Genomic DNA, 12,572 nt, shown 5'->3' with positions numbered 1-12,572 from the left:
TTAAATAAAAATCTTTTTATTTCATCTCTCTTGAATTCAAAATATTTCAACTTGTCTTTTCTCACATCATAGCATAAGTATTATTTCTTCAAATTTGTATTGTTCTCTTCGAGTAATGTCTTGTAATATTAAAATGTTTCTAGTGAATCTATTTGAATACTTATTCGATTTATATAGTTGGTAATGTCTACATTTTGTTTTTTAATCATGTAAAAATCATTTGGCGGGAACACTTTTATAAAACGTTATTGCGCAATAGAATTCTTTCAATAGCTTTGAATGCACATAAGTAGATTTACGTTAATGCATGTTGTATATATTTCGTTTAATCACTAAACGAAAAAAAATTCCTCTTTGTTTTAATAATTCTGAGTCTTCTCCAATAATTAAAGAAAAGTTACACTCAACGATTCAAATAACTTTAGAAATATTAACAGAAGCAATAATATTTTCTTATTAATTTCACTGTACAGATAAATATATTTAAAATGTTTATGCAATGCTTTAACATACTTTAAATTAGATTTTATACGCTATTATTATTATTTCAATATATTGCGAAATCAATCAGACATAATTGTTATATAGGCTTTTATTCTTACAATTTTGTCAATATTCAAGCGTATTCATAATAAAATTAATTATTAACATAAATAGAAATTATCTTAAATATAATTATTCACATGAATAATTGAATAAAGCAAAACAAAAGGAAAAAAAGAAAAATAAATTGTATAGCTATAGTAATTTGACTCAATATAATATGAAACACACTTTTTATATCGTATAATAAATTGATTATAATAATTGTCACAGATATTACATAGTTTGCACAATTGTACTTATTTATTACAAAATATAATCCAATTCATATCTTATATACTGATTCTTTGGGTCATTCATAATCCGTGGATAACCAGCAACAAGAGCATCTTGCCCACCGATATATAGAGAGTTATATATTTTCCAATATACATCTCGAACTTTTCTAGCAGGATGAAATAAACCCTAAAAGCAAAAAAGGAAATAAAACAAAGTGATGTATACATATAGTAAATAATATTATTATTACTAAATAAAACGAATATCTAAACCACATAAATTTTATATAATATCTACATATGATTAAGGTACCTGTAATGTATATTGCAATATTTTTATTGGACCAAGCGCAACACGTAAACCATCAACTGCATCCATAAATGCTTGTACTAAATGTGGTGAAGTTTCAAAAACATTGGGCCATACATGATTTAATAAATGAATCAATGCGTCTTCGCAGCCAAATCCATAAACACCAAGTGCCATATGTTTAATAGCTGCACAGGCTGTTTGTCTATGTACTAAATCCCTGTTATGTAATAAAATTAATTTTGAAAATACTATGATATTATTGAAATTGATATTTTATTACATCAATATATTCTTATAATGATAGAAGAAATAATAAAATAATATTTATGTAATTTATTTACCTATCCATGAGTGCATCTTCTAATAATGGACTAACAGCATAGATATAATCTTTTCCCATTTCTCCAATATATTCAAATAGAAAAGATAAAGATTTTAGTACTCCATTTTGAACATTTAATTCAGGTACTCTGTACTCATTCATTAATGCTGGCAAAACTGTAAATGGACTGCACGTTTCTGCAACTATAGCTATAGCTACAGTTGTGCATACACGATTCTGACGTTCTTGGACTTTTAAATTATTTAAGAGTGTGGCTAAAACATCATGCGGTCTGAAAACGTAATTACATTTTTATTTTAAATAATTACGTTATTTTACTTATTTATAATATTATTTGGTTTGATATTTACCCAATAGCCTTTGCTATATAACCAAAAGTATTTACGGTAGCTCGTCTGATTGCTTTTTTATGCGCTTTCAATAGTTCTAAAAGTTCAAAACATATCCTCATCCATTCGCGAGCAGACACATATTCGGGTCCTCTATCTGCTATTCTACCTACAAGATCGATACAATTTTCTTGTACCTATAAAATAATGAATATAATTATTTTGAAATAACGTAATCTTATTATAAAAGTTCTATAACCTTTTCATGTCTATTTTTTAATATAGGAGTTAATCGTGGTAATAAATCTTTTATAGGTGGAGTCATTTTAGTCATTCCTATCACATTAACAATAGCCTTTAAAGCTCCCAAAATACTGCCCAAAACTTCTGGATATTCTTCACCTAAATATTCATAAAGTACAACACCTAAATGACCCATAAGTTTTTCCTAAAACATTTAAGAATTTATATATAATATTTCAAAATTTGTATATTATATTGGATTAAAATATTTGTTAAATATCAATTTTTTACTTCTTGACAGGTTTTCATAACAACTGCAATACGTGAAATTAAATCAGCTGCCTGTTGCCGTACTTTAGCTGATTTATTATTTAATCTCCATAATATAGTACCGCATATTTGAGGTAAATAAGCCTTAACTCTTTTTCCTAATGTATTGACAATAGTACCAAAACCGTTAAGCATTACAACATCCTGGAATGAAAAATAATTATTTATTCATTGAGTCTATAAATTATTTTTAGATTCTAATTATAAATTAATAAAAAATGTATTACAATTAGAAAAATATAGCATACCTCTGTAGTTTGTTCTTGAAATGCATATAGTATACCATCTATAAGTTGTTCTTCCAAACGAGAATCGACATCAGCTGCTCCCAAATTACCCATTATCTTTTCAATGGTTTCCATAACCATTTTTCTATATTGTTCATTTTCATCTTTTAAATCATCTACTACTCTATTAATAATTTCTGATGCACCAACTTTATTTGCTATTTCTACGGTTGTGTCTACAAGCTGTAATGTTCGTGTGATTTATATTTTTTTTTATACAATTATGTAATATGTGTATATATCTTTAATAATATAAAGCGTATAAATTCAAGATATACCTGCCGATAATTCCTACGATCCAATGCCATACGGTGATTCCAGAAATGCTTAAAAAAGTGTGGAAGTATTTCATCTTTTATATACTGTGCTTCAACACCATCAGTTCCACAACATTGTTTGACAACCTAATTATACATTGCAAATTATATATAAAGATTATTTTTAATGTAAATAATTTAAATGTACAAGCCGTATATCTTACTTTCAAGACTATTTTTTTCATTTCTTCATCAGGAGACTGAAATTCTCGAATAAGAATTAACATTACTTCGCGAGTATAGTAATTAGCATATTCAGCGTCCATAAGAGGAATAAGATATCCAATTGCTTTTAAAAATGCAGCTAAACCTTTCCCTCTATGTGTTCGTATACCTTTCCATAATGGTTTTAAAACAGAATCAAAGCTTTCAATACCATATGGTGTTGCTGCTTCAGCTAAAGCTGCTATAGCTAATGCAGTGATAGTACGAACTTTTTGTTGTTCATCCACCAGTCCTACGAATAGATTGATTATTAGTATACAGCTTATATTATTAACTTGACCAATAAATAATGTCGATATTTATAGTTAAAAATTGTACATAGTGTTATTTATTAAAATATGAAATACTGAAAATATTGATATTATTTGTTAACTAATTTAATATAATATAATTTGATATTTACCATGTTCAATGATTTCGACCAAGCTTTTCAAATGTGGCAATATAGCACATCCCATAAGGATGGCGATTTGCTGTACGATTTTGATACCTGTATGTCTTGCTTGCCAAGATTTTTTACTGCGACATACAGCTTTTAAGAACGGTAATAATGAAGGTATTCCTAAAGCAGAAGCAACAACAGCAAATGCTCTAGCAGTTGTGTTTCGAACATATTCATCAATATTATCAATATCAGGTCTCATTGTGGAAATCATAGTTGCTAAACCTGCGGCTTTTGCTAAATTGGAAATAATTTCTCTACCTTCAACGCGTGCATAATAGTCTTCATCAATTAACAAAGGTTCAATAACAACCAAAATCTATGAAAAAATAAAAAATTATATTTATATATTATAATTATTCTAATGAGTAAACAACATATTTGATCTTATAATATATATATATAATTAAATAATTAAATAATAAAAATAATATTCTTACCTTGTGCACATATGGTCTAACTAAATCATCTAATTTATAAAGAATACGATCAATAACTTTTACAAGTAGATGTCTTTCTTGATCTTCAAGAGTAGGAGACATTAATAGAGGCAGAATTTGGTTAAATAGCGGTCCGGCTCCAAATTCTCTTGCCTTGTCTGTAATTTGTCTTAAAGCAGCTTTTCTCATTGGTGGTGTACCATTTTTAATTTTTAGAAGTAGTTTCATAATTTTTCTTTCTTTTTGTTCTTCTGGACTGAGAGTTTCTTCATCCACATCAACTAAGAGTTTATCAAAATATTGAGCATCTTCTGGTTTCATAAACGGTAAATTTCCCTTTGGTTGATTATCTACAAACTTTGCATTCTTATCTTCAGTTTGAATAAAAAATCCTTGGGGTGTCCCCGCAATAGGAGTTGGCGTTGCTGTCAGTTTTCTTGCAGGTGTACGTATTGGTATATATCCTATTAAAAATTTAAGAGAATTTAAAAATAAATAATTATATTAGGTTGTTCAATGAGTTTTTTCTAAGAAAATAAACGACAGAACCTGTATGGACTAATTAGACAACCTAATATATTCATAAGGTTGTAGTTACTTGTTTACTATCAATGCACAAAATGAATATATATAAGAATACCTGCAGGTGGTTGTAAAACTTTATAACCAGGTGGAAATAAAGCATCCAGTTCATCATCAGAAAGTGGTCTATTTCTCTCATCTATTTCTCTTTCCCAGCGGTAAGCTTGTAGCTGTTCTGGTGTCATAGACATTAAATGTCCTGGTGTTGGGGTTGCTAAACCCATTGCTTTAGGTCCTGTAGGTGTAACTCCACTTGGAGTTAAAACAGTGGCTTGATGTGGAGTTGTAAGTGGTGTTGCAGGTGTTTGCGGAGTCATAGATCCAGGGGTTTGATTAGATGGTGTTTCATCCCATCGACTGCGTCTTTTACTAGCTGATGGCGTTGGCGTTTCTTGTATTAGATCTCCAGTTACTCTATCAGTTCTGGGGGTTTCTGCCCATCCACTGTTATGTCCAGGTGTTTCTATTTTTTATGTTTGTATTACTAATAATTATTCCATTTCTATTGCGAAAATAATAATTCATTTTAATATTTGTTTTAAATTTACCTCTTTCTGTTTTTGGTGTTTCATCCCAACGATTTCTACGACTTGAAACAGTTTTTTCATGTGATGGCGTTTCCCTACCAGGAGTAGCAGCACCAGGAGTCGCATGTCCTGGTGTAGCATCCCACATCCTAGTACTTATTCCTGGTGTAGCCCCAGGTGTTTCTCCTCCTTTACCATGGCCAGGAGTTTCATCCCATCGGATTGCAGCAGGAGTTACCTATAAAATTTATTTGAAAAATAAATAATCTATAAATAATATAATTAAAAAATGTTATACTCTCTCTCTCTCTTAAAATATTGTGATTTTTACATCAGCATTATCCCATGAAGTTGGTGTAGCTGAAGTTCCAGATATTTTTTTAGCTGCAGGGACATCATCTGTTTGATCCCAGCGTCCTCTTTTTTTAGGTAATGGTTTAGGTTCACCGTTTGCTTTTAAAGTACCCTCCTTGGCTTTTTCTGCTAATTTTTTTCTTAACTAAAAAATGACAAATAAAATTAAGTCAACATTACGTTTAGAAACATAGTAAAAATGAGTAAAAGAACAGACTTACTTAAAGTATAGCTAAGCAGTAAAATGAAAGTTTATTTTTAATTATAAATATATTTTAAAAAGTATAAAGTATTTTATTACAAATTATTAGATAGTTATTTAATAAGAAAGTTTATTTTGTGAAACAAAAACAACGTAGTGAAATAATTAAGTTAAAATAAGAGAATGTTAGAGCTTTATGGTGTAATACATATAACGATATTCAATTTTTTTTCTTTTTCTATGCATATTTATTTAAATTTTATAAATTTAAAGTTGTCATTACGCACCTCAGTTTCTTCTCCTTTGAGCAATTGTTCACGCATAATTTCGGTAAACGTTCTAGAACCAATATCTGGTGTTTTGCCACCTGTAATCACGAATCAAACGTAACGCAAAGCGCAACTGTTAGATTATTATCAATAGAATTTTTACGTTTATATTTCTAATTATGATTGGCCCTACCTACTTCATTTTAATAATTTTTATTTAATGCCCTTAGAATATTTGTTTATATTCTAAGTAAACTACTGGATTGACTCTCATTTCCGCGCTGCATAAATAATTAAATAATTTGTGTCAAAGATTTGGAAATATTACATTTAAATATATAGAATAATATAAGATTTTATTCTATGTAGTTATTGCAACGGGTTTCAGAGAGCTGCAACAGTAGGTGGCATATAGCATACGTACGTGAATATTTTCTGCCATATGAAGCATTGTCCTGCTCAAGTCTTCCATATCGAAAAATACTTTAGCCATCTAGAAATTAACTCATTCTAGTTATTAATAATATTTGCACTCATACCATTCATACTGTTCATTGAATAAGTTCATGCTTTAAACACAATTGACACAATGAAACTCTGGCACAATGAAATTAAGATCTAAAACTTTACTTCAAAGCAATTACTAATATAAAATAATTTTGATTGTTTACTTTTTCAAATTCAACAAGAAAAAGTTTGAAATAAAAATGTAAGAATATTATATGATATTTACTGATGCTAACTTAATATTTATTCTAATAATTGACTTTTTATCACCATTGTGGAATATAAAATTACTATATTGCATCATAATCAGAATGTTTATAAACAATAATGAGCATAATATAACCGAGTTTCATTGTATCATATAATAAACAAAAGTATAATTTTGTCCTCAAGAACTCAATCTCATTTGACCTTCAATATAGTATCCTCAGTTAGCAGTTGATTCCATCAAGTTGACCATCACTAAGATTGGAAAAAAATGTTTATATTAGTATATTTTTTTCAAAAGAAATACATTCACTCTCTTCACTCATGCTAATTTTAACAATGTATATGTATATATTACACTTGTATCTAAAATATTAAATATGGTCATGCTCAGCATATCATTATTAGAAAAAGAAATTTGTAATAATATTAAAGATATTACAGTTTTGATAATGTGTTACATTATAAGTCAATTGTATAATGTATATAATTATAATAGTTGTAATATAATACATAATAAAAATATATTACATTACAGTAAAATAGATATCTTAAATTAAATGTATGATAAAAATCATTTTATATTTACATTTTATTATGTTTATATCTTTATCATGTTTTATGATTCTTGTATAAAATTATATTTTCTCTTCAAAGAAAAGATTTCAAACTTAAGATACAAGAAATAATGAAACTTTAATGTAGAGAATAGATCCTTGACCAATGTAATATATATAGGGTCTTTCGCCTAACTAGATTATCTTAAATACATCGCTTATTTCATACGATAGAAAAAAATGTTAGAGGAAAAAAATATTCTATTTGAAGGCGCTAATAGGGTGACGGGCCGAATTTTGTTCTGAAGGTTATTTTTTTCAAGATTTCAAGGTCAAGGTGTGAAATGTTTGTCAGTAACTTCAGTACGTGCTCAGAGGACAATAAATGAAGGAACAAATGCAAATCAACGTTAACACACTCAACAAGCAAAAAATCTTCTCATATACAAGAAACGACATTTCACAATTTTCTCGATAAAGTTCACTTGAAGGTCAACATATTGCATCCCATTGGATTCATTTGTTTATAAGCTATAAGACTATGGTAGTGAAAATATGCAGTCTCATCTAAACAAAAATACGATGACATTTTAACATCTAGTATTTGTCCGATACGTTTGTTTATGACAGTGACATTATGCCACCCGACGTTATAGTATTAATAAAAAATGTTGAAAAAATAAATAGGCTATCAACTATTTTTTATTGTTGTATATATTCTATACTTATTTGTATGTACTTATTTATTACTATACAAACATATATGTCCAGAAGAAGAGGATATATAAAGATATACAAATTAAATATAAGAACATTTTTATGTCCTTATATCATAAGTTTTTGTATAAAAATAATAGAAACTAAAACTCATATATCTATATCGACGATCTATAAAGGATAATCCTTAGCAATCCTAGATCCCGTGTGAATGGACACCTATTTTATCTTAAGAAGATTTATCAACTTAGACTTACTGAACAACATTTTGAAAATAATTATGGACTGTAGAAGATAAATAAAGAGTATCTTTAATATACTTGTTAAATAATTTAAAATTGAAAGCATGAATATGTAGATTACTTTTAATAAAATAAATTTATAAAAAGAGAAAAATGTTATATTCAATGAAATTGATATGACGATTACATTTCTTCTTTCATATTTTCTAAAATATGAGTCACTGAAATTTTTTCAATACACTGACGCAAATAATGGTAATAACTGTCATAATTTGGAAAAAATGAATACATCAACATGTTAAAGTAAAATAAAATAAATTTAATAGACCCTAAATTTCTCAACCTTTGAAATAATAAACGTTAAAAATATAATTGTTTTAAAAAACAAAGCATTTTCTATTAATATAAAAAACTTCCAAATTTTTAAACTGTCTATAAAATTTTCTGTTTATAACTTTTCGCAATTGTTTATTAAATTTTTGTATACAATTAAGTGAATTAAGATGCACAACTTTTCTTAATGAATGTTTTTATGTTTATAAAAGCTTTGGATGATAAAATAAAAAAAAGAATGCATAGGAAATTATCTATTTTTTTAAAACTAAAAACAAAGTCAATATATTCACAAAGTTTCATAACTTCTTGAATTTTCAGGTTTAGAATCTTATTAGAACTAAGAGTAGACAATATTGTTTATAACACGAGAAAATATTTGTTATTAAACATAAGTATTATACTATTAATTTGTAATAATTTGCTGTGCATCGATGAAACAGAACAATAACATAGATAGCATAGATAGCTTTACCAAAGGAAGAAATAATAAACGGTCAAACTGGCAATATGTGATTAAAAATAAAGAAATAGATTGACTTGTTACGTGCTTCTACTATACAGCGTTAAAATTGGTTATTTCTCCAAATCTATTTACTTAATTAATACATAAGAACTATTATATGTAAGGATTTCATTATTATAAAACGGAATTTATTTATAAATTAATCTAATAAATTATTTTATTCTTTAATATTAGAAATACTATAAAAAATGATAACAAACAGTTGAATTGATCTAGAAATCACTATTTGATCAAATAAAACATTTTATTATTGTCATCTAAAATGCAGAATAAATGAAAACAAATTTTAACGCTGTGTAGGAGTATACAAAATAATTGAGACATTACAGAGTAATACTTAATGTTTACAGACTTGGATTATATTGCTTATCATTATAACACAATAAAAACAATATAACAAGAACTGTTTCAAACATTAATTTGTTTATGACTCAATTTCATTTTCTCACATAAAATCATGCAAATATTTCTATAGAACAATGTGGAAAGTAAAATTTATAAAATTTTACATAATTATATAATAGTGAATAAAAAATCTTTGTGTAAACCTATTATGATATCACATATTTTAAAACATAATTTATCAGTACCAAAAATACATTATTTTCAAAAGATATTTTGGTTGTTACCTTTCGATATAATATAAAAAATAATTGGTAATTACTGTGTATTTTGTATAATATTCATAATAAAACGAATACAAACCTTCTGCGAAAGGGTCAACTCGTTCTGGAGAGATAATCATTCTTCGTCTCTTTTGTCGATATTCATCTTCTCTGTCAGCAATAGTAGGGCGTCGTCTATCAGCAAATGGATCAAAATCTTTGTCACTCTAGTTAAAGTTAAAAAAACAACATATTAATTACATTTTATAACAGCTTCAAAGTAAAACCAATTTAACACATATAATATTACATAAATATTTTGAAAAAAATACCTGTGCCACATCATTAAGTAGAGCTGCAGGTGCATTATATCCAGCTCTTTTATTTGAACCAAATGTATTAGGTTCATAGTCTTCATCCTTTAATATATATATATAAGAATTTAGTAAATAATTATATTTAATATTGTAATTTTTAATACAGAATACAAATACTTGTATGTAGATAAAATCTACTTACTTCAATTTCATCATTAGCGGCAATAGAAGTAACATAACCATCATATTTATTATTACTTCCATCATAAATGTCTTGATCATAAAATCCTGTCTTGCCGAGTCCTACTTGATCCTTTTCAGTTGTTGTATTTTGAATTTCTTTTTTCTTTGATTGGATCTCGCGGATTTGTGCTTCAATATCTAAAACACATTATATTAATAAGGAACATACTATAATATAATATAATTGTTTCAATATACAATTTTGGGTATTCACAAAACTTATTTATAATTCACATGTGCACAAAGTAATACAATTAATTTTTCCAATGCTTCTATCTCCAATTTACTCTATACCACCATCTGATTTATCTAAATCTCTACGTTACTTTTATATTTATATATTCTAGCCGACCTGTTATCCCGGTAAGTTTATCTTTAAATTTTAAGGACACGATTATTGCCCAAACTTGACTAGAATCTAACAGTAGACCAAATACAAATATCAATAAATATTAACAATATTTGAAGCTCAGTCATTAATATCAGAATAGCCTAGAATCTTTTAAATTGCGAATTATCTTACAATAGTGTCATTGATGAAGTGTATAGGAATATGAACATGTATAGAAATAAATGTCATGATATAATTGATGAATTAAAATATAAAATTATAGATGCACATAGAATTATTGTATTAATATTGGCAATAAAATAGAAACACGTTTAATTTTATTTGTACACTTTGAAAATAATTTCTAACCTAATAAAACATCAATTATTGACTTGATTACAGTTCACCAAGTTAATTTAAGTTAACCTGGTAATATAGATGTGCATATAATATAAAAATAAAGTAATTATAATAACACGGACCTTCGTGCGTACGTGGAATGGAATCCATCGTGACAGCGTTGGTTAATAAATTGTATTAAATTCACTGTATTGCAGCAATCAGTATTAGTACGTACGAAAAAGCTTCACCATATTATCTTTTTGCTATATAAAAGAAAAATTATCACGGAACAAGAGTATTAGATATAGAATGAGTGATGTCTGTTTAACTCAGATGATTGTTGTACTATTGAAAATTAGTAGCTCCTGCCATATCGACGCGACTGAAGAGGGCGTGATTGAATCATGAAAACGTGAAATAACTAGAGTGGAGAATGAATAAGAAATATCATCAATATAACAGTTAGTGATAGAAAAATCATATGAAATATATTATAGGGATCTATTAATGGATCATTAGTGTGTTCTTTATATAACGTCTGTATTCCGAATGTCCAATATAAGAAACCACATAGCTTCTTTGTCGACTACCGCGCTCTCCGTGCAAAGAGATTATTTCTTAGGGACTTTACTCTTGAAACCAAAGCTCCCTACAATGTTTTATAATTGTAGTCACTCGTGTGTAGTTTTATTATTTAATAAAGTTATTGTTTTTAGATTCAAACAATGAAATTTATTTATTAATAATTTCTATTTTAATTCTATATTTTTTTATTATTAATTTATTTATATTAATAATTTCTATCTTAATTTCATCAAGTATTGATAATTGAAGAAATTATAACGAAAAGTATAGCAAGTGAATATAAGGGAATTTAATAAACACCAATAAATAAGAAATAAAATTTATTATAAAATCATTGTAATGATTTCATTTTACATAACACCATTTGTGTGTTGAATATAACCTCTAAAATCTTTCTACTCTTGGTCCTAAGTTCGTTGTGCGGCACTGTGATTGTATTGCCAACTGTGTCGATCTAACGTCACTACAAAAGATATACCACTATAATGGGGTTTTGCATCATGATGTGACGCTACTAGTTATTGTATAATCGTCGTGTTCTGTTGTATTGCTAGGTAAAACGATGCAAGTTTTTAACTCATTTAACATCAAAAGCAGGATTAAGTGGCAAATACTATTTAACAAGTCGAATAATTAACTTTGCAATAGTACTATTTTTTTCTCATTTAAATCCAATAGTTTTCTAGAAAATGTACTTTAAAGTTTACGATAAAATAAAATGCAGATTTAATTTTATAAATAGTTTAAAAAATCCATATACTTATACATTAAGTTTTATTAAATTAAAATATTAATATTAATGTTAATATGTTATAAATGTTGCTATTACTATTGTAATGTCGTTACTACAATTATTATTATTATTATTATTATTATTATTATTATTATTATTATTATTATTATTAACATAAATTAAGTACTATCTTAAAAACTACTGATTTACTAATAAAATTTTAAACTAATAAAATAAAAGTAAAAACTGCTTTTTTTTTAAACATAGAATGTAAAAAATGTTTGCTTGATTTATTTTCTATTC

General features: G+C 26.9%; 1 protein-coding gene across 2 annotated transcripts; it reads right to left on the bottom strand.

The window, feature by feature from the left end:
• Positions 1-577: 577 nt before the first annotated feature.
• LOC122514484 (splicing factor 3B subunit 1) lies at positions 578-11,369 on the bottom strand. 2 transcript variants are annotated; one of them, XM_043631368.1, is made up of 19 exons: positions 11,092-11,369; positions 10,238-10,416; positions 10,051-10,137; positions 9,819-9,945; positions 6,043-6,122; positions 5,531-5,698; positions 5,221-5,437; positions 4,731-5,135; positions 4,091-4,554; positions 3,612-3,969; positions 3,148-3,440; positions 2,945-3,070; positions 2,628-2,849; positions 2,341-2,523; positions 2,066-2,254; positions 1,828-2,003; positions 1,476-1,748; positions 1,135-1,351; positions 578-1,008 (listed from the first exon to the last, which is right to left on the bottom strand). In XM_043631368.1, exons 1-19 carry the CDS (start codon positions 11,117-11,119, stop codon positions 850-852), a joined length of 3,951 nt encoding a protein of 1,316 aa, XP_043487303.1. In that variant the 5' UTR covers positions 11,120-11,369; the 3' UTR covers positions 578-849. The 2 variants fall into 2 exon arrangements, with proteins under 2 accessions (XP_043487303.1, XP_043487307.1); XM_043631372.1 differs by lacking the exons at positions 9,819-9,945; positions 10,051-10,137; positions 10,238-10,416; positions 11,092-11,369 and adding exons at positions 6,449-6,517; positions 6,943-7,220.
• Positions 11,370-12,572: the final 1,203 nt, after the last annotated feature.

This window comes from Polistes fuscatus, unplaced genomic scaffold, assembly GCF_010416935.1.
Source record: "Polistes fuscatus isolate 324 unplaced genomic scaffold, CU_Pfus_HIC Scaffold1, whole genome shotgun sequence".
In the NCBI taxonomy this organism is placed as follows: domain Eukaryota; kingdom Metazoa; phylum Arthropoda; class Insecta; order Hymenoptera; family Vespidae; genus Polistes; species Polistes fuscatus.
The sequence above is the reverse complement of the archived record's forward strand: the minus strand, read 5'-3'. Positions and strand labels throughout refer to the sequence as shown.